Source organism: Pecten maximus, chromosome 6 (assembly GCF_902652985.1).
Source record: "Pecten maximus chromosome 6, xPecMax1.1, whole genome shotgun sequence".
NCBI classification, from domain to species: Eukaryota; Metazoa; Mollusca; class Bivalvia; order Pectinida; family Pectinidae; genus Pecten; species Pecten maximus.
Window position 1 is genome coordinate 26,092,315 of NC_047020.1, and position 23,635 is coordinate 26,115,949.

Here is a 23,635-nt window from a genome sequence, read left to right on the forward strand (position 1 = left end):
ATGCGATTATGGCATTTCTCGAAAACTTATTTCTATTTTCTTCATATCTATGTCTTGCTCTTTGTAACCATATTGCCCATATAATTCCTTAACCAACTTTCATGTATCCCCCACCAAGTTTTAAATGGCTCATTCCCTGAACACCAACTCTGGTAAAGACAAAGGAAGGTGTGTATGTAGGAAGTTCTTGAAGTTAAGTTATAGTCTGTTTCCATACGGAATACTAATACAGGTAAAATATAGAGTTGGTGTTCGGGGAAGAACCCGTTTTAAATAGACATATTCACTATACATTGTATAGCTCAACTTTATCTATAGTCTAAATAATGTAGAGGGCATTTTGTAAGAATTGTAATGTTTGCGTGGAGCAATCATTGTCCGGAATAATAGGTATGATTATATCATGACTACACTACATACACTGTACACCCACACGAGGCGGACTTCTCCTGATTTGCATAAACATTGCAATAAGTAGAGTGTGAACTGAGCTAGCTATCGTTCAACGGACAAGTATTTTATACGTACATGCCGTATACAACGCGGCTGTTGTGTTACTGTCCTGGTGCGAATTTACGTTGTTTCCTCAGGAAAAAGGTAAGTGTGTTTAATGTACCTGTGACATAGCTCCGACCTCTCGATATGTATATGTAGCTGTTTATTGAGTATCACCCCATGTTCAACGGGTGCCGTGAAATGCTATAAATGACCTTTTTACAAACTTGTAAGCAGCTATAGGGCAGCCAAAGCATAAGAGACATCCATACAACTTTTATTGCCATCTATTTGTTTTGTACATGTAACATAACTGATCACTTAAATCAGTAGATGTCCTTTAAAGACAAACAACAACTTAAATATTCATCCATTCATTCGTTCGTTCGTTCATTCATTCATTCATTCATTCATTTTCGCTTGTTCTTTCGTTTCATTGTGAACTTGATAAATGCAGTTTCACCTGTCTATAAAGGCAACTGAAGGCTCCGAGATATTTATGGAGGTGGTTTGTTATATACAGGTGGCCTTTATGTCAGACTTAGTTGGTCTACAATATATATATATGTGTGTGTAGGTGTGTTAAATAAATACGAAGATTAGTTTATTAAAGTTCATTTATTACCTTTTGAGTAATGAGTTATCAGTAAGGTTTTAACCCAGTTTTATGCACATGTGAACGACGCTTGTGCTGAAGTAGCATTATTACAGATAACTTCACTGTATGTGACAGGATAGTTGGTACCGAAGAGGGCAGACTGCCAGGCTAGATCAGATCACTGTATTTTGTCCGTATTTGAAACATTTTCTGGTCTTGTACAGACCTGTTCGAGTTACCTACAGTCAAGCATAATACAAACAGTTTCGTAATGCATAGATATATGAATTTTGTCTTGAGATATTGATGAAAACAATGCCTGTAGTACCGGTATGTATATAAAATGATAGGAGAAAACGAAAATTAATTATTAAAATATAGACTAAACTTTACGATGCTAAAATAACAAGCCACGTGTTAATTAAACTGCATTAATTAAAGTCGATAAACATAGTACATTCATGTGGTATTTATCCTGTAAGAACTGAGAATACATTTGTACGACTATAGGTATTGATGCATAGCCAAGTGTACGGTGAATTGTATTGAAAAATACGGCGAATACAAAAATATATGCTGGGTATGATGTTATGTGGAACAAAAATCAGTGCAGGGGAATACGCTATCTTACAGTGCACACCATTTTTAAAAAGTTAGTTTTGCATTACGTAAACACGTTTTCTGTAACTAACTGAATACTACACTACCTATATATTGAAGAGAGATATCAGAAACATGCATACAATTCAAATCCCAGACAGCGTTGAACCGTTTTATCAATTGCTGGCTACAAGCATAGACATTTATGAAGCTAAAATCCACACGAGAATCGCAGATTTGTGGTAAAATGTGCGTAAACACGGATTAAAAGCCATCTGTATTTTGAATCTATGTTTTTGATAGTCTCTTCATTGGAAAGTTCTGGTAGGAATCATTTTGATACAAATAATGAGTTTCATCATACAATGTTAATCACGGACTAACTGCAGCGAAAAACAGCATGGTAAGAGCTGCTACTGCGTTCAGTTCCTTCTCAGTACAAGGTTGAATATTGTAATTCAGTTGGTATTTCCTATTCTTTCCTTTTTTCAGATTTCCCCTAAACAAACTCGTGTTTTTCCATCCTTCCAATCCTGAAGCTGTATTTATTGTGCTTACAATAACAATACTTTCCTTTCGTAAGGAATATCTGCTTAACAAGCGGTGGTCAGATATGACCTCCCCTTGGTACAACTACGCTGCCGCATTATCTATTGTTGCTCCTAGAACGCGATGGGTCTCGGTGGAACGTAAGAAGTCATCCTGTAAATCCTATAAATACTTGTTTCGACACCAAAAACTGTGTATTTCGCCTGGTTGGAATTTTTACTAACATTTTGGTGAAAAAATGTCCTTAACCTTCATTTGCCTCAAATGTTTCAGTCTATCACTGAGTATCTGTACAGATGTACTAGTTACAATGAGAAGGAAAGTCGTCTCCGGCTCATTACAGTTCCTTACATCGGAATGACCATACCAAATCATTTCGCTCTTTTAAATCACAGACATTTCCATTTTCTTGAGATAAGCTTGTCAACATGTCTTCGAAGGTAGATAGGTCATCAAAGCTCCATAGTCGAATTTCTTAACGTTGTTAAATCGTTTTGCTATCTACACATCGGTCGTATAACGTTAGATTAACTCTAGTATATCAGTATGTATTATTCTGAATGCCTGGACTCTTTTCCTCGACAAATTTCCTTTTGTCCGGAACGACGAGATTAACATAAAAATGTTTGGGAAAACAGAGGCCAGGCCCCGCCTCCTTTCGTACAATCCGGCATCATAATTTCGGACCGCCCGTAAACTTTCAAACGCGTCCATGACATAGTCTAAAACTGGGTTTTCACTAGAACTTAACTTCTTGTGGATAACTCATGGTTGATGTAGACATTTTTAGGAAAAATCGCCTCACGACGTCTGTAATAAAGCAAAAACGCTATGGTGTCTAACGGAAAAGTTCCTCCAGCCACCAGCCTATGAAACGAGTCAAGTACGTGGAGTATAAGTAGAACAATCTCACTACAGTCTCCATAAAACTCCTCGAGCTGTAAATGATATGAGTGATAAAGGTTACCTCCTCCGCATAATTACCTCACTTTAATGTTTTTATATAGACTGTATGGTACTTTATGTGACCGAGATTGGTGGAGATGTCTTTTGATATCTATACTCTGTTCTCTGTAAACGTCTTGAATTATGCCGAAATTACACATGTCTGTACGTGCTGTTATCGTCTTGTCTTGTAAATTCTATGCATTCAAAATTGTGTTTGTCAACAAAATGGTGGACGGTCTGTGTGAAAGATGAAATCTGATCCGGGCAATTACTGCATTTATACTTTACTATTTCCAAATGAGAAACAATTGTAATCGAACAAAGAAATCTTGGTTTAAAAATACACGATACATGGTATTCATAAATGACTATTCTCCGTACAGTGCATTTCTATTCCCCGTACAACTATGCAAAAAATGTTGATATTTATTAATCAAGGCTTATACAAGAGCATTGGGTTTTGTGCCATGAAAATAATACTTGTATCACCACAGTGTAACAGATAAACAAAGTGAAGATAAATGTCGTATATATCCAAAATTTGTATGTTGGAAATGGAAATTTTTTTCTGTCAGTAAATTGGAAATGTTCGTGCTATTTTATATTATATTTTATTATGACATAAAAAGGTTTAATGCTTGAATGTCGTGTAACTCAGCAAGTCTATGAAATAACAAAACACGTCTCAAAACAAAGAAAAAATATAGTTATCTGCATGTGGCTTTGCGTTCTGCCCGCTTCGGTTCCAAATTTATCCGATGTCAGTCCCATACGTTGGTTCTGTCCGCTTCGGTACCAACTATATCCGGTGTCACTCCCATTGCTTGGTTCTGTCCGCTTCGGTACGAACTATATCCGGTGTCACTCCCACTGCTTGGTTCTGCCCGCTTCGGTACCAACTATATCCGGTGTCACTCCCATTGCTTGGTTCTGTCCGTTTCGGTACCAACTATATCCGGTGTCACTCCCACTGCTTGGTTCTGCCCGCTTCGGTACCAACTATATCCGGTGTCACTCCCACTGCTTGGTTCTGTCCGCTTCGGTACCAACTTTATCCGGTGTCACTCCCATTTCTTGGTTTTGCCCGCTTCGGTACCAGCTATATCTGGTGTCACTCCCATACAGTGAAACTATGTACAACTTAAGCCAGACAGTATACACGTCTTCCCGTTACATGACACTACAGGTAATTGATTATGACTTTTGCTGACAAAAGAGGGTTAGATTGAAGAGGTAAACGCATTATCATACATAACACAATGTGAAAAAAATATGTTTCGGAAACCAAAAGGCGCTGTGTGCAGTGCATGGATACACGCTTTGAAGTGTGCAAACATACGCTCAGAACGTTTTAGAAATATACAATGGTAATGATACAATCTAATGACTAAATCCTCGCGATCGAGAACCCGTTTATGAAAAGAAAATGAAAGATTTACTACAGGCGAATAAAGAGAGCATTGTATCTAAAGTTTGTTTTGCATAACATTTGACGTAGATGTTTGTTTTACCTGCAATTTGGAAAAGGAGTTGCTGATTCATGAAATCACACCTGTTCATCAGGTCTGGCGGGTATGTGGGATTACAATATATAACTTTCATCGTGCCATTTCCGGAAGAAAAAGCCAAATTGTAAACCATCCTGAAAAGCCTCAAAATATACTATGGGGTGTCGATTTAAATGTGTGTCTCTAGTCAATGTTAAATTGCTACCAATAGGGAATTTACCACCTATAGCTGAAGTTCTTGTGGCGGGGGTCGACGTACTTTCGTGGAAGAAACTGAATTATTCTTTATATTTTTGATATACTCAGATAGGAAACAACCATTTTTTTGTAATACTCTTGTTTCAAATGTTTCTGAAGATTTCCAAACATGTTTATGAAATGCAGATTATTAACATACTGTACATACCGACCTCTGGTAGTTTGTGGAGGATTTATGGAATTCTTCCTTATACCCTATATATAATCGTATGGACGGCTGTGGTTGCTCTACATACGATATCTACGATGTTACCACAGCTTCTATCATAGAGATGCCATGCTCTGACATGTATGCATCTTTAAACATAAACATATAAATATATGCTGTTTTTACGATGGCAGCACAATGCTCATGAAACTTTCATTTACATATATACAGTTTTTGCGTTTAATGCGTTATAAATATATATGCAAATATGTCTGAAATTCGCTTGCTATGTGTTATAGGACCATATATGCCGAAAAGTACACTTCCATTTCTCTTTAATGTATGGTTATAATCTCTGATCTGAAGAAAAACAAGTCAAGCTGACCGCGAGGGTTATATGTGCAATGTAAAAAAAAAAAAAATGTGACCAACGAGTATTTGTTTTACTGTCTTAGAATTCACAAGATCCGTTATCGGAGAACCGCTCACTTAAGCGTTTTTTCTGTACACACTACGTCTTACCTATTAAATTAATGTTTTGTAATGGAGGTAACACAAGGTAATTATCCACTTTGTAGAGCGCTGATTTATTAAAAGCCACTTGTCAACACAACCCTCGCGTCTTTCACTGTCTGTAGGCTTCTGACGATCATTGGAGTTGGCGTCCTTTATATTGGGTAAACTATGATATTACGGTAAATCAAGGATGTTTAAATGCGAACGAAGGAGGAAATAAGATATCGACAAATTGTAAAATTTTGTTTCGGGTCTTGTGCCTCCAACAGGTTTGAAATGCAGTGCTAAATGGTTGAATCATTGTTGTCGTGAGTATCTGAAAGTACTTTTGAGATTTCGACTTTAGCAGAGCTAGTAAAACAAAGGCTTTCCGGATTTTCTCTGGCCTTTGTAGAATGTACAAAAGACAGTTAAGATATAGTTCAAATAAATAACAAAGATTGCACTGCACTTTAGTAATGATTTATGTAGAATGACAGGAAAATAAAAACATCACCACTTTAACCGTGGCTGTTCTCCTACAATCCTATTTCAAATCGGATATTGATAACTGCAATTATTTGTTTACCCAAGTCCGTGTTTGAAAATAATTACAAAGACTATCCTATACCATTGGGTATCTATATCTAAACCGATGAGGTCAAGGGAAAGTCCACTCCCCCCCCCCCCCCCCCCGATACTCACCTCCTTCGCGGCAATCCACCAGAAAAAGACACATACTATCTTGTTATTTAGAGTAAGTGCTAAATTTATTTGACAAGATTTAGATTAAACAAGATTAATCTCGCTAATTACAGACACTCTCTAATTTATTTTGCTTTTTTTTTATCTATAAGAATGATATATTGAATTAGGCACTTTCGTCTAGAAGGAACAGGAATTTGTTTTACATTATTTTACTAGAATAAAACGAACGTGTTATTTACGCTATCTCACGTAAACAGAATACTTCAGTAAACAAATGTTAAATTATATTTTTGAACGTAAACATTTTTGTTTACACTTTAGATGTCCTTCCCTTATCACTCTTAGCCATAAAGAACCCATTCCTTTTTCACACTTGAATGAACGCATATCACTTATTCATCATCACTGATACCAATACTATAATGTATTTATGAGGATGCGACGTGTCTAGAGTATTATCTGTATCTATATGATACACATGACTGATTCAGAGGAAAACATCAACACAGGACGGGTTTGTATTTCAGGTTATTATTTTTTTTACATATGTAATGAAAATGTACTAAGAATATGTATTTAAAACAGTACAATATTACCCGAGCAGAATCGTCTAGTTCTGATGAGCTGTGAACGTAACACATGATTCATAGAGAGAAAGATATGTTATTTACAATGAAATCGTTATTAGTAGTTTGAGCGAGATTCTTCATTATAAATACAGTTAATTTTTCATCATCTACTAGACGGAAGAGTTTCGTTTCACTTATCAATGATATCAAAGAAATCAATTGGACAGAAACATTGACTTCCAGGCTCCAGATATGCATGAATTACCACTAAGTACATCGTTTGAATTAATTACCATAGCAGAACCTCTGTTAACATATATTATATTGCTATAGAATAAATCAATTTCAATAACTAGTACTGTTTGATTAACACCAGTAGATCCTGTAAGTAAGGTTTATTTAAATCAGTAACATTTTCGTATTGTTATTTCACGTTTGTATTACATTAGTAAAATGTACTTTATTGAAGTACTTCATTAGCATAATTTACTTTATACTAGTACTACAATAGTGAAATTTACGTAATGCTAGTAGTAAATTAATTAAAATTTACCCTATACTGAAACTATATTAGTACAATTTACCTTACCCAAGTAGTATATTAGTAAAATTGACCTTATACTAGTATCACATTACTACATTTTACTTCATACTTGTATGACATTAGTAAAATGAAATACAAGATATAAGCACATTTCGAAGCAAAATTAAGATTAGACAAAGAAGAGCCAAAAATAAAATAAACTGCATCACGCGCATCATTGATGCTAAGGGCCTAAAATAGTCATAGCAAGCGAAAAAAAGGTGAAAAGAAAAGTCAAAATCTTGAGTTGGAGGAGCAGGTTATTAATATTGGATTTCAAAACGTTGTGTACGTGTGTATATTCTGCACCACCTGGCTTTTCAAATTAATTAGAGCGTGACAAACAGGTTATGATAAAGTCCGGAGACTAAAGTCTACCATCAAATTCTTCCCTCTATATATTATAAGGAATGTAAAACAGACACAAAAGACATCATCAAAACACTTTTGTCAAACAGAATAGATCCAAAGATGAATTAAACTGCGTCATGCAGCTTTCTCGTCTTTGTTACAGTGTATCATTACACAAGTAAATTTTACTTCATATTAGTTATACATTAATATCATTTACACTATCTTCATATGAGATACGAAACCGTTTTCAAAGTTTTTTATAAGCACCACGCCAGTAGTACCATTTTAAGGTGTGTTCAGACTAAACATCTTTAGTATTTAGAACTTAACCACGTTAGAAAATTTTCGAGTATGGATAAAGAAGTGTATCCGATATTCATTTTATGCAAACTACATTATTAGACTACTGATATATTTAGCGAATACAAACCAGATCACATTATACTTCTTTGATAAAGATGGCAAGATGCCAGGTTCCGTAGGAGTTTAGTTTGTTAAACTAATAGATATTATCAACAGATGCTTCTTATTCTGTAGCTTCATAACTGTGCTAAATGCAGAACGGAAAGGAACTGACCATCAATCTCAACCTTGAAATTGTAAAATGTGTCTGAATGACATTTTTTTTTTCTTCATCAAAACCTATCAAATCTTAGCCACAATAATGACCTACTTATATAGTATTGAAGGGAAAGCAAGATTACATTTATGGTTCTTAACATGTCTACGCTGTTGTTTTCCTTTTTCCCCCCTTTCATTTATTTTGGTAATGCATTTGTGGCATGTTTTCAAAGCCTGTATCAGAATGTTTTGAATATGTATGTGAGGATGGTTGTGTATGTGTGTGCATATGTGACATGTGTTAGGCAACGTGTTATTTTCTTTATGTCATTCATTCGAAGTCTGATATTGCTGGATTTCATAGCTAATGCATTGTAAAACTGCGTTAACCCATTTCTTTACATAAATACCATAAAACCACTGTTTGCTATTTCATAACAATAAACACTTCACCAATGTTATGGATATAGTGTGATTTACGACACTGAATCGAAAGAGCACCAGTTAGGGTCTTCTAAACAGCAGTAATACCAGGGATATTTTCAAAAAGCTTTTGAATCCCTACTACGGTGCAATTTGACAGAAGTAACTTGATCAATTTAAAGTAGGTACCATGGTTAACCATGGGCCTTGCTGTTGTCATAAAAGTTTAGCTGTGTGTTAATTCCAGCGAATAAATGCATGTTTCTTGAGGACAATTCAAGCTCATTTATATCACTTGTAATGCACAAAATAACCATGCCATATTGCTCAAAAGTGTTTATAGCACACAATATGAGCATTGGTTTGACCGGATTTAACTTTATATATGTATAAATGTATAACACTGATTGTATTTCGACCTTGAAATGCAAATGACGGTTGTAAATAATATCGCACAATTATGGTATACAAGGAGGCATTTCAAACATCAAAACTTCTTTTATTAGACACTATCACGAACACTGAACCTGACAAAAAGACAGGTTGTGGTAAAATGTGCATATTTGTGAAAGATGTCCAGAACTCCACAGTTAAACTATTTGTCTTGAAAGGATCCTTCTAGGTTCAGATGTTCTAATAGTATTATAGCGGAGCATTTGTATTGATGAAAATACCTCCCTTTATTTGATATTTACGTACAATGAATCACAGTCACCATTTGCATTTAAAGGTAAAAACAAAATTAGTCTTTGTACGTATATAAAGTCCAATCTGATCAAATAAGTGTTCCTATTGTGTGGTATACAATTTCTGAGCAAAAGAACATGATTCTTTTTTTTAGGTTTGATGATGTTTGCGACTGGTAATTATTTGCTGCTACATCTAACCACAAAGTAACTCTGAAGAAGAAGCTGTTAACGCCTACCACAAATTATTGATGACATTGACAATCTACATAGCCAGGAAAAAAACCCCACAAAATACATTTTATTATATAACATGACCAGGGTTGTGCAAATGTAGACATATATTTCTTTTTAAAAAGGCAACATCATTATCCTCTATACATCACCCTTAAGGAATATCGATGAAATTTGAACCTGGAATCAAAGCCTGGTACACTCTAACAGTTCATCCATCAATTCATAGTGACAATATACGATTCTTTTCTCTTTGTTATAAATACAAATACGTAAAATTTAGAATTACAATACATTTCAACAGAGAAAGCCAACAGAGCAGAAACATAGGATATGGACTATAAGTTAAATAATTCCTGAAGGAATTGACAAGAACATGACATCTGCCAACATCGGATATCCCTTCTATACTGTAAAAAACTTGCACGTGCTAAAGCTGTCACATTGATTGCACAATTTTTCATACAATATAAATGCCTGCGAAATAACTATAAATGTTAAAAGGTATTGATTATATCATTATGTAATGTCACAGGAAATTACCATCCTCTTACTACCATGTGAAGCTCACATGCACTATATATACTATACAAATGCTTTGTCCCCATCACACGGCCTAATTCTATCACCGGCACCACCACCCAGAATTGTAAGAGTCTTTTTGTGAGAAAACAATTTTACCTGAAATGCGTCAAGGGCTGATATTAGTTCTAATAGGGATATATATTTAGAATCAAAACCGACGTTTATAGACCACACATCAGTTCAGTTTTATTCAAACAAGTCAACCCTATCCATCCATCCATCCATATCATTACCATATTATCAGACGGGTTTTTATATACTAAACATACATGAAATAAATGTCAGGTTTCATAAAAAACTAAATGGGTGCTGTCCTAGAGCAGTAATACATTAAAAAATATATGGTGACAGCATAGCACACCTTAATGAGACTATGATAGTTAATATTAATGGTAGCTACTATTGGTGATAATTACTATTAGTAATAATTGCAATTATTTGCTATGTGTTTTGGTTGGTTAATTTTGACGCGAAGTACCTTATCCGGTTATTGCTGTAAGTGACCCTTATATGTCCAGACATAAAAATAACTGTCACAGTGGTGATGAGTGAGTTAATTGTATTACGAATAACTGTCACAGTGATGATAAATGATTTTCGGTATTACGAATAAATGTCACAGTGATGATAAGTGAGTTTCGGTATTACGAATAACTGTTACAGTGGTGATAAGTGAGTTTCAGTATTACGAATAACTGTCACAGTGATGATAAGTGAGTTTCAGTATTACGAATAACTGTCACAGTGGTGATATGGGAGATTCTTGTATTACAAATAACTGATAAATGAGTTTCGGTATTACGAATAACTGTCACAGTGATGATAAGTGAGTTTCTTCCATTACGAATAAGTGTCACAGTGATGATATGTGAGTTTCTTGTATTACGAATAACTGTCACAGTGACGATACGTTAGTTTCTTGTATTACGAATAGCTGTCAGAGTGGTGATAAGTGAGTTTCAGTATTACGAATAACAGTCACAATGACGATAAGTGAGTTTCTTGTATTACGTATAACTGTCACAGTGACGATAAGTGAGTTACTTGTATTACGAATAACTGTCACAGTGACGATAAGTGAATTACTTGTATTACGAATAGCTATCATAGTGACGATAAGTGAGTTACTTGTATTACGAATAACTGTCACAGTGATGATAAGTGAGTTTCTTTAATTACGAATAACTGTCACAGTGACGATAAGTGAGTTTTTTGTATTACGAATAACTGTCACAGTGATGATAAGTGAGATTCAGTATTAAGAATAACTGTCACAGTTATGATAAGTAAGTTTCAGTTTTACAAATAGCAGTAATTAGTTGGTTTCTTAGATTAATACATATTTGAAATTTCTTCTTTTATGACTCAGTATCCGTTTGTGTGAGACAAGGTAAGCACACTACAAACAGATGAATCATACAGGAGCTGTAACCTTTCACGGAACAAAATACTACTCTCAGGTATAGAATGACAATATTGATTGTCACCCATTCATGCATCGTAAAAATCCGTATGCATAGTGGCACCAGCTCACCTGCTATATTGCAGCATCCGTCCACACTGTCGGCGCTTTGACTGATTTTCCTTCTTGATTTCGTTATTTTGTGGTCTCACATATCACTGGAGAGTTCTGTAAGGACATAATATTGACAAAGTGAAGTAATATATTTATGATTTAGCCTCTACTGTATTACTTCTAGATGTGTACGGTGTGATAGATTGATAGACGGCTGAACATATATGACTAATAGGATTTCGTTTATTTCTTCCAGTATGGCGTCCACTACCCACACTGTGTGGGTTACTACGGGAGACAAGAAGAATGCCGGTACGGATGCCAATGTATCTGTACGTTTCCACAGCGGGGATGGAAGTAAGACTACTGATGTCATCAAGTTGGATAATTTCTTCAGGAACGACTTTGAAAGAGGACGAAAAGACACCTTCTCGGTGTCTTTGCCCGTTATTGGCAATATCGACAACATAGAGTTGTGGCGAGATTCTGCTGGTCTGGGTGACGAGTGGTTCCTAGATATAGTCGAGGTATTGTGTAGAACATCAGGCAATAAGTACGTCTTCCCTTTTTACCGTTGGATCAAAGCAGATTATCACTACCGCATACGCCATCTTGATACGTCACTTCCGTCTGAAACGGACCCCTTCAAAGATCAACGTAAGATGGAACTAGCAGAAATGAAAAAGATTTATGAAATCCATGCCCAGGCTCCAGGACTTCCTGGACAAGTATGTCCTAGTTATTTCCGTGTTTTTATATCAAGCATTGTCACTCTGTTTAAAAGTTTGATTCAATTTACATTTGAAATTAGACACCGTCTTTTACTGACACGTTGAACTATTAATGAAGCGTCTATCACAATTCTTAATCTGTTTTAAGTATCCGTAGACAAAGTGATATTTGAAATGAACTTATAATCCATTATTTCTACTTTTAAACTAGTCAAAATTATGTTTTATATGTGCGTTTATTTTAGTTTTCTTTTTTAGGTGAAAAATCTACCTTCTGACGAAAATTTTTCGGATGATTATAAAGTACGTCCTACTTATTCGCATATTGATTAAAATATATAATTTTATTAATTCTATTATTTAGATATTACTAGAATGTTTCAATTCATACATAGAGACTTTCCAATGGTAAATCAAGAAATAAATGATTGGATGTGTGTCTTCTTAGCGAGAGAATGTTGAAACTGACAAGAAGGAAAGTTTAAAACAATATAGTCATATACGTTTACATATACAAGTAAAATATCGTAAATGTTTGTATCCCCATTTCATAAGTACGTACATTATATATTGTATATTGTAGAGGACAACAAAAAAAAACCCAACAAAAAACAACAACAAATAGTATGATGTACTTAGTATTTCACCAGGAAAACAAAGGAATTGATGATCATGTAATACAATTGTGTAGGTTTGATAGTGTTGATTCTTAATTATGTGATGTTATTATTTGTATCCATTTATATAGCTCTCTGAACAGAATTGTCAGCAAAATATAACCCGGAATATGGTTCCATTATAAAACCTGTTAATGGAAGATTGTTTTCAAATGTAGTGGGATATACAGAGCAAGAAAATCAACCTGAAGCTTACTTCAAAAATACAGGAATACTTCACTGGTACATGGAATAACCTGGAGGATCTAAAAAATGTCTACACCAAGGAGAGTCTATTTCTACCAGACGTAAGTTATTTCTACGATTTTCTTTCCTAGCTAATACAGAATAAATATTTAGTGAATATATTAATATGAACAAATTATGCAGTTTAGTAATGCCTTTGTCCAAATAAATACATTGTAGTTCTGGAATCTATACATCTTTTTTTTTTATTATGTTGTGTTGTTTGAATTTATCAATCGTGTCCGTTTTAATTGTTTCATTGCATTACCAACCAATTTCTTTACGTATAAACATATGTCCCAGAGTGCTAACCACTGGCAGGATGATGAGTATTTTGGAAGCCAGAGATTGACAAAAGTGAACCACTCCGTCATACGCCTCTGTACGGCAATACCAGCCAAGTAAGAAGTTGCACAATATATATCAATAAAAGACCATTATTGTAACTTGTTGATAGAGTTTTACATGCTACCTCATACTTACCTTCTTCTTAAACATTTTTGTTATAAAGCAATTAGTGGATGGCAGTTATGATTTTTTCTTTCAAACTTAATTTAAAAGTATGCATTTGGAAACACTATGGATGTAAACTGACTGCTATCAACACCTGGTTTTGATGTTTTCCTCTGGATCAGTTTGGCAGTGACTGACGAAATGGTCAAGACCATCATAGAAGGCCTTTCTCTTCAACAAGCAATGGATGCCAAGCGTCTCTTCTACATTGATTACAAAATGCTTGAAGATATACCATGTTCAGGAGACAGAATGGTAAATAATACAGACTGCATTTCATCTAGCTAGTATCAATTATCATGACAGGTTAAACACTAGACAGCGGATATATCACACATACAATGTTGTATAGGGTTATTTATGTGGAAATTATTAATTGTGCATATAAATGTCATTAAATGTGGTTACATTGTATACTGATTCAAACATTATTTCTCTGGCTTGTCTCGTTATTGTTTGAAATATTGTAAGAATGTACTGATACATGGCTAATACAGGTACACTCTACAGTTTATTGTTACTTGATATCGTTAAATTACTCATTAATTTGCTACTTTTTCTGCAGATATGTGCTCCAATCGGTCTGTTTTTTGTCAATAAAGAGAAAAAATTGATGCCAGTTGCCATACAGCTGAAACAGAATCCTGGACAGGACAACCCGGTAAGTATAACACAAATTAAATAAAGTAAATAGTCTATATAGTACTAATTTAATTTTGTGTTGCCGCACCTGTGACAGATTTAAGTCAAATTACCAATAGGAAGGATGCAAGGAGACACATATAAATAAAACTATCGGGTATAAATAGTTTGTTCAACATAATTACTGTAAGCTCGAAATTCCATTTTTCAGTAATCATCCGTTATCACTAACCTCGATCTTAATTCGCAATATTTTTGTTGATATTTTGCCTTCGTTTTGTAAATTTTTAGTTCAAATTATAGTTTCGTTTTTACGTCATTATTCTTTGTTGTTTTGCTCACAGGTGTTTTTACCCACAGATCCAGAATACGTCTGGCTTACAGCTAAACTATGGTTTAACAATGCAGACTGTTCGTATCATCAAGCGTTCACTCATCTTGGTAAGTACAATTCTACTGGGTAACTGATTGATGCCAATGCATCAATGGTTTACCAAGCTTGGTAGATATACATCCCGTAACTGTTGGCGTTACCCATACCCTTTACCAACCAACATCTTGGTCGGTACTATGGTCGTTAGTACATATTATCTTGGAGTTTAAAAGAAGGTCAAAGTAAATGTAAGTACATACATTGAATGTAATATTCAGAGAATTGTTTGTAAACATATGGTATTTATACAGGTGCCACACACTTGATGATGGAAGGTACAGCGGTAGTGACCAATCGGAACCTGTCCAAGTCACATCCGGTCTTCAAGCTCCTCGCTCCACACTCTCTTTATTTGCTGGCTATTAATACGTAAGAAACAACAGGTTCAAACACACAATTATTTTGCATGTTTATAACAGTGAAGTACTGCAGACATTCGACCGTATTTCACTTTTTTCTTATCAAAATGTTGATCTTTTGATTTCCAGACGAGCACTTGGAAAGCTGGTTAGTCCTGGAGGTTGGGTGGACAAAGCTATGTCAATCGGTCGTCTAGGGATGTTTGAAATTGTCAGAAGAGAGTACGTACAAACAAAATATAATGATTATATGTATGTGTACAAATTACTCACGATCTTGAACTCTCGATTCTGTATATATTGCGTGTTTGCGTAGCGTTAATCTTTTGACTAGCTAGTTTCTGATTGGAGTATATATATAATATGTGTGATATTGATTATACCAATAAATTGTATTGCAGAACTAGTAAATGGAGAATGGATGTTGAAGGAACACTGCCGAAAGACCTTGAAAGCAGAGGTGTAAGTTATATATCACATAAGTTTTATATACTTTGGCAAACGAGTTTTCCCTCGCAGTGAATAATCACATATTTAATTAAAACATGTTGTGTTGCTAAAACTGTATATGCAAAGAAATGTGCATACCACTAGCATTGGATGTTGGCAGGTACTGGATGAAAATGTGTTACCCGGTTACTATTACCGTGAAGATGCCTTACCGCTGTACAGCATCATCAGGAAATATGTCGGCGACTACTTAGCACTGTATTATGGTAAGTCTAAAATTATCTCACTCTTTACTATAGAGATTCTACAAGCACGTCGCATTGCATCATATTAAGATTCTTAGCTTGTTGCGTAGTTGATGCATTATACATACCTATAGTAAAGAACTTTACAGATAACAGGTTGTTTGCACCACTTGTCGGGGATAAAATCTCTTGGTACGGCTTCAGTATATCATTTTCTCTTACAACAAGCGAGTACCGACATATCAACATAATTAAGATTTACACGTGACTAACAGAAGTACAATAAAACCAGTTCAGTAATGTCGAGGTCTCAAAATTAGGTAGGGATAATAACAACGATATCAACAGCCACAAAACGAGCTTCAAATACGCTGAAATTTATAGCATCGTAATAAAATGTTACCTTATGCGATAATCAACTTATATCCCTCGAAACACTATGTTCTAAGTCTAACGTCAGTAATCAACATGTATCCCAGTGAAATTGTTACGAACACGGAAAACATATCAAACGACAGCAAAATATGTACTCGTAGATACACAAAAGGGAAATTGAAATCATCAGTTTACAATGAAATTTAGAAGAGACCTGTCCCTATTTTAAGATGGAACTCATGGGATGTAGACGAGGGAAAAACCAGGAATATTAACATCAGTTCCAACGTTAAACTGTAATTCTTAATATTTACTCGTATTTTTATATAAAGAAGGAGCTTGTAAACAAATATTTATATATATATATACATTGTATGGTGTGGTTTATAGTTTGTAATGCTATAAAATGTCCTGCATAACATGAATTTCTCTTCACTAAGATGCATCAATCATTGTGAAAAATATTTATTTTTTGTTATTTAATGAATAGTTGGGCGCTTGTTGTAAGGTGCACGCATTTTGTTACACTAGACATTAAACGCTAAAAAGACCCGTAAATTCCAATAACTACAACCAGAAAACGGGAACCGTTGTCCTCTGTTCACTTACTTACTTACTCTTTACGTTAGTGACATGTCAAGCGTGAAATATAAGCAACAATATTCAGCTCATAAAATACACCCATGTCTCGCTTTACAAGATGTAGTCGGCGAACTTTGCTTTAAACTGTAAATTTATCTATCCTAAAAATATTTTTTTGCAAATGAAATGAAACGTTCATGAATGTTTACGTTTGCCTGCCGCTTGAGTAAATGTATCCTTATTTGTCGATATTTGAAAACGTCCTGTAAAGCCTGATATTCGGATCGAGCCACCGTCACTCTCATTGTTTTAAATATTTCTCGCAGTCTAAACTTATTAGGTAACGAACTAATTAACGTTTTTATATGACCACCCCCGTTATATCCAGCCTCCATATTACATATGACACTAGTTGTTTATCTTTGGGTTGTGTTAAGCCATACATAAAACGTCGGTTTGGCTAGCTTATGTACCACATAATATCCGCACCTTCACGTATCAGTGATTTCTTAGCCTACTGCTTCGTGATATATATACACACAAGTATCCAAAATACAAAAACACGAAATTTATTAAGTCATGCGGTCTTTACCCTTCTCCTATTTTAACAGATATAAAGATTTTCTTTACTTTCCCAGTTTGTTCACAAATCACGGACAAGTTCTAGGACGAAACAGCTATAAAATGATAATTTGTAGATACTATTCAGTCTGCGGTGTCTTCTGTACAATCCTATGTCACTATTTGACACTGTATGAATGATCTTAATTCATTACTGATTTCAATGTCTGCACAGCCGATTTCGTACATCGGATACGTCAGTGTGTTTTCCTGCTATTCTCGATAATCGAATAAGAACAATTTTCGTCAGGTTCCTATATAAAGCAGATCTACGTAATGCCAAGTTCCGAAAGGAAATGTTGATAAGTATTGTATTGATAAAACAGGGAATTGTCTTGGCGGAAGCGCCACATTTTGTAATCAAACATTATCGCCAGAAGTTTAGTATTATTTTGTTTGTTTGTTGGTATGAACAATTTTATAGTACATTTACAATCACAAGACCTTTTACACATGCATTACTGCACAAATCACACAGAGGAAAAAACACAAACACCACTCTCACGCATACAAACACATCCCCTAACACGGATATCCTCATACATGATGCGCATTCTCACACATCTATCCTCATACAGATTTGCATTTTCATCTTCATTGTAGTCATCGGTCTATGTCCACTCAATGTCCTCAGTAATATTTCTGATGAATTTCACCTTTACAGAGGAATGTCTAATACAATACAGAGACCGCTCTTGGAGGAGAGTAGAAAATTTGTTTCGGGCTCATCATATTTCATCAACAAGACAAAAACATGTAGCAGCTTAGCAAAACCATTTTAAAAGTATTAACCAATTTAATACGCACGAGCATTGGGATTTAATCAAAGGAGTTAATGCCACAGAATTATACTCAATATTAGACTTTAAGAAATATTAACTTCATGCACGCCTTTAAAGTATCGTATTGTGGATAGAAATAAGTAAAATACTAACTATAACCTCAGTAACACAGTAACCATACATGTGAGGTCCTGTGACCAGTAGATAAATTTAGCGGCAATGTCTGGTCTAACCACATCCACAGAAGTATAGTTTTACATCTGGTTGTGACCTTATTGTCACGTCCTGTTTTTCACGTTCTGAATTCCTGCATTAGCGTGTTGAAGTGTATACTTTCATACTTAAAAGTTTCGGGTTTTACAGAACAGTTTCAGGAAGGTATATTTGAAAAAAAATCTTGCAAACGTGCTGACATACATGTCAGGAATCACATGTCCTTTAGAAAAAGCCTGATTAACCCAGTATTCGTATGTCAGCTGTAGTTAGGTTCCTTTAAGGACTGTATACCCTCTTCAGCTCTGAACACTGCAGTGAAGTAAACAACTGAACTTGGAGCGTTCTATTGACGTGAGATCATGTGACATTGGGTCGGATGTCAGGAAAAACAGAATATATCTATATGACATGTTGGTTGATACTATAAAATGGTGTCAGATGATTCGTGCACCAACTGAAATTAGAAACTTAAATCAGGAGAATTACCTTATCAGCTATTGAATCATAAGAAAAAGGACCCCCAATCAGCACAGTTTTTGCCGTATCTGTCAGCCTTGGCAACGGTGTAGAAAATGTCCTTTTCTCACGTTTACTGAACAGATAAATAATATTTCCCTTTAGGCCTTCACAAAGTGATGTTGATTTCAATTTTGCATTGCGTGTATACAGTAATGAGACAGGCTAACAGGTTTATAAGACTGTCTGATTGGGTTGATTGTTGCGCCAGTACGTGTGAGCAGGTGTTTGTTTAAGTGTATAGATTGTTACGATGGCCGATATCAGCCGCCACGTTACTCGCATTTATCTGATGCGAGTAACAAGACATTGTAAAAATCACATGACGGGTTACTCTCGTGTGATGCGAGTAACCTGACATAGTAAAAATCACATGACGGGTTACTCTCGTCTGATGCGAGTAACAAGACATAGTAAAAATCACATCACGGGTTACTCTCATGTGATACGGGTAATTGTTCGCAACATACTGCAGTAGGTGACAATACATATGCAAACCCATTAACATTCCAGGGTTAACACGTGTTTTACATCAACATAGCAAATTAAAACCTATCTTTAATTATTTGTGTTGCATACAAAATCTCTTGTTCCATGTCACTCAAGAGTATTATATTGGGCTTCAAATTTGGTCAATTAAGTAATTTCTCTTATTTCCTCAATTGTTTTTGGTGAATAAAACCATTTTCCCCAATTTAGATTTTCGGAGAAATTTTTCTACCACATAAATATTCAAATCTACAGGAAAATCAAAAAGAAATTCTGTTGCAATTAGTCTGTGGTCAATTCATTAAATGACAAGACTACACGAGCTCCATTGTATAAACATGCCACACCTTGGCTTACAAAACCGGTTTAATCAGGAAAAAACAAAATTGCGTATATATTCGACAGACGCCATGATAGCCTCTTTTGAAAGGTCTAGTAAAACTATACACTGGAATGTTAATTGTTTTGTAAGTGTACAGTCATTTCCTTCGCGACTGTGTACAGTTACTCGCATCACACGCTAGTAACATGTCATGTAATTTTTACTATGTCAGGTTACTCGCATCTCATGATAGTAACCCGTCATGTGATTTTTACTATGTCAGGTTACTCGCATCAGATAAATGCGAGTAACGTGGCGGCTGATATCGGCCATCGTAGATTGTAGATAATATGTAATTTTATGAACGCATGATACTGGTAGATTATATCGATACATATTTCTGTTGTAAATAAGAAGTTAAGTCGTCTTGAATGTTTTCTCTATTTTTTCAATTTTAAAAGTATATTAAATTGCTTTTAAAAGCTAGCTATATATTTACTTAAGCGATATGACATGTTTGATAATCATTTTTTCTTTGTCATCGGTTCTCATTTAAGAACTTGTCATTGCTTTTATTTCACATAGATTAACATTGTGGGTGTTGTCGACGAATCAAAACAATATTACCATTATGTTGTTGTTTTCGTCTGAAACGTTTGCAAGGTGTGCCAACTAAAATTTCTCTTTAAGTTGTGTCCTCGTTTGATCGAGTTTAAGGAAGAATAGAATAGTGTGTACATGTCTGTATTTCAGGGTTGTTCTTAGCATTACACCTTATTCGCATTATTAGAAGAGTGCCCATTTACTGTGACTATGACTATTCACTTGTAATACAATATCATAAAATAATTATATAGCGCTAGGTTATGCTAAATTGTTTTGACGGTTACTTTGTCGTTTGTTACATAGATTCACAACAAAAGTTACAGGGAGACAAGGAAATACAAGGTTGGGCCCAAGAGCTGGTAAAACCAGTACCTGATGGAGGATGTGGAATAAAGGTGTGGACACGAGTAGCATAGTCGCAAGCTACTATATGTTCTAATAAGCCAATTCGAAGATTTCAATTTCATCGGGAAACGTAAAGTGATAGAACGTTAAAAACGAAGACTTGAGGAATTAATCTTTGCGCTTCTAGGTTATGAAATTTATTTTCTGGTAAATCGCTGTAATGATGAATCGTTTTTATAAATTACTATTTACTTTTAAATCATACATGCATATTAACTTTAATGATCTACTAGATGAGGACAATTAAAATTATAAATTCCTGAAGAAATACCTTTCTAGACAATAAAGTACAATCAAACCTGTTATAAAGTACACCTCTATATAAAGGACACTTTCTATAAAGGACAGACTCATCAGACCTACTCCTGCCAATTTACCTTATAATTTACCTCTGTATAAATGTTACCTTTCTATAAAGGACACTTTTTATCTATCCTTTGGGTGTCTTTTATAGACAAGTTTGACTGTACTTGATGATGATTGTAGGTATTGCAGTTGCTGGTGATGTGGCTTGCGTAAACATAAAATATGACTGCCTCCTGAACATGATTGCCTATTTTATTAAAGATGGACGTTATTATGATATAGAGAGCGGCGGTAGAATATTGAGTGAGATGTTTTAAAATGACGGTATACATAGCCTGTAGGTTGTTTCATTATTAACTTTAGAATATATTTGTCTAAGGGTGTACCGGGAGAGGGCAAGTTCGAGACCATAGATCAGCTTTCACAATGTTTGACCAGCATCATTTTCACGTGCAGCGTAGCACACGCTGCTACAAATTTCGCTCAATACGACCAGTATGGCTTCCCTCCAGCATATCCAGCCGCAATGAATGGGAAACCACCCACAGACAAGGTAGGTAGCATTTACGTATTGATATTACACTAGTTTGATCATTTGTCATCAGATAGGAGATATCGCAAACACTAGGATGAAAACACTAAAATGCCAGTTTTATTTACTAAAATTCATAAAAAACTAATGTTACCAAATACTGTGATATTTTTGTTTAGACGCCAGTGAAAGAGGAGTGCGTTCTGGCTGCTCTTCCAGATAAAGCTACCACACTGGACACGATGATCATCACCAAGATCCTCAGTGACAAGGGCACTAACAGCCTCGGGGACTTCGAAGTCCAGTATATATTTGATCCTGCAGCCCTTGTAGTTGTCGAAGAGTAGGTATAATTACTGACATAATGCATAATGGCGATAAAAACAAAGCAATAGAGTAACTGTTTCATTTAACATAACACAATGATTGTTTAAAACGAAAATATTTATTTCTAAAAGTTGAGTCAAACGATTTCGTCTGATGATAAACAAGGTTGCATTTGACATCGATTATTCAAAGACAAAAATTATGCTTACGAAGGCTAATTGAAAAAAAAATCCAGACTTTCGATTTATTTAAATACTTTGACCTTTTTCAGGTTTCGACACGACTTGAAGCTGTTGTCTCTGGCAATCAAAGAAAAAAACAAGAAACGTATGCCGATTTACCCATGGTTAGACCCCGAGGAGGTTCCGAACGCCATCAGTATCTAAATGTTAGGACAGTATACATTTACGGGCGTTTTAATGTTTTGCATTTGGCATATTTTTCGTCCAATAACATGACATCTATTATTAGATAGGATACGTCTCTATCGTTTTTAAAGAGTACATGGAATGATTTACAATATTCAGTTTGAAAAGACACCATTTCATAAAACAAAATGTTGAGAAAGTACGAACACCATAGCGACTTTCCTTTCAGAGAAATCGCGATTTTTCTGGAAATGTCAACTGTGACCCAACGGTGATGACCCAATTTTAGTGTCTTAGATCTGTGACGTCACAAGTTCAATGCGGTCGACTCAGCCCTATTAGATTCTACCTGGCTGCTGTTGGTTGAACTTGCGATGTCACAGCCAGAAGCCTCTCATACAGAGTGAACAGTGCACTAATAAGACGGATCTAAATCGCGCACTTTGGCGGTCGATATCACGGTACATGATGGGCCGATTTTTATACCGTTCCGGGTACACTTTAAACTTGAAGGACATATTGATGAAACTAAAAGGATTTAAGATGGCGGTATTCTAAACACTGGCTGTTAAAATGCATAATATTGCACTCACGGTATAAAAGCTGTCGTGTTGACCTTTGAAAAGAGAAAACAGGTATTTTGCATATGCGTGCATGTAACAGTTCATTGACGAATCAGTGGTGATGGCTAAGAGGTTACGTCGGTGAGTAAAGTTATAAGCATTTAACGAGTTCGAATCCCGAATAGGCTCCGTTTTCCTTTAGAATTAAAGTAGGTTTTTGTTGGTGTGCTATTTATGTGTGCATTTGTTGTTGTGGGTATTGGTGAATCAAATGTTCTTTTTTTATTTTCCTTTTTTATATATATATTTTTTTTAAATTAAACATTCCATTTTTTCACTTTAAATTTAAATAACACAATTATGAGCTCAATCTTTTGGAAGATGGTGATAGCATAAAATAGTTCACATTGGGTATTATGTAAATATATACAACAGCCTAATGATGCTTATAATCGATCATAATTAGTCTTTGTCGGAGCTCTAGTATCATTTACCATCAGCAAACTCAATGTCGGAGTAACACACACACACA

General features: G+C 35.1%; 1 protein-coding gene across 1 annotated transcript; it reads left to right on the forward strand.

Annotated features, from left to right (window-relative positions):
- Positions 1–415: 415 nt before the first annotated feature.
- On the forward strand, positions 416–23,635 carry LOC117329378 (allene oxide synthase-lipoxygenase protein-like). The gene is made up of 16 exons (XM_033887306.1): positions 416–597; positions 12,075–12,546; positions 12,808–12,852; positions 13,385–13,513; positions 13,755–13,852; positions 14,087–14,219; positions 14,530–14,625; positions 14,951–15,047; positions 15,291–15,408; positions 15,528–15,620; positions 15,800–15,860; positions 16,009–16,114; positions 20,906–20,997; positions 21,693–21,866; positions 22,025–22,188; positions 22,444–23,635. Exons 2-16 carry the CDS (start codon positions 12,076–12,078, stop codon positions 22,556–22,558), a joined length of 1,992 nt encoding a protein of 663 aa, XP_033743197.1. The 5' UTR covers positions 416–597; position 12,075; the 3' UTR covers positions 22,559–23,635.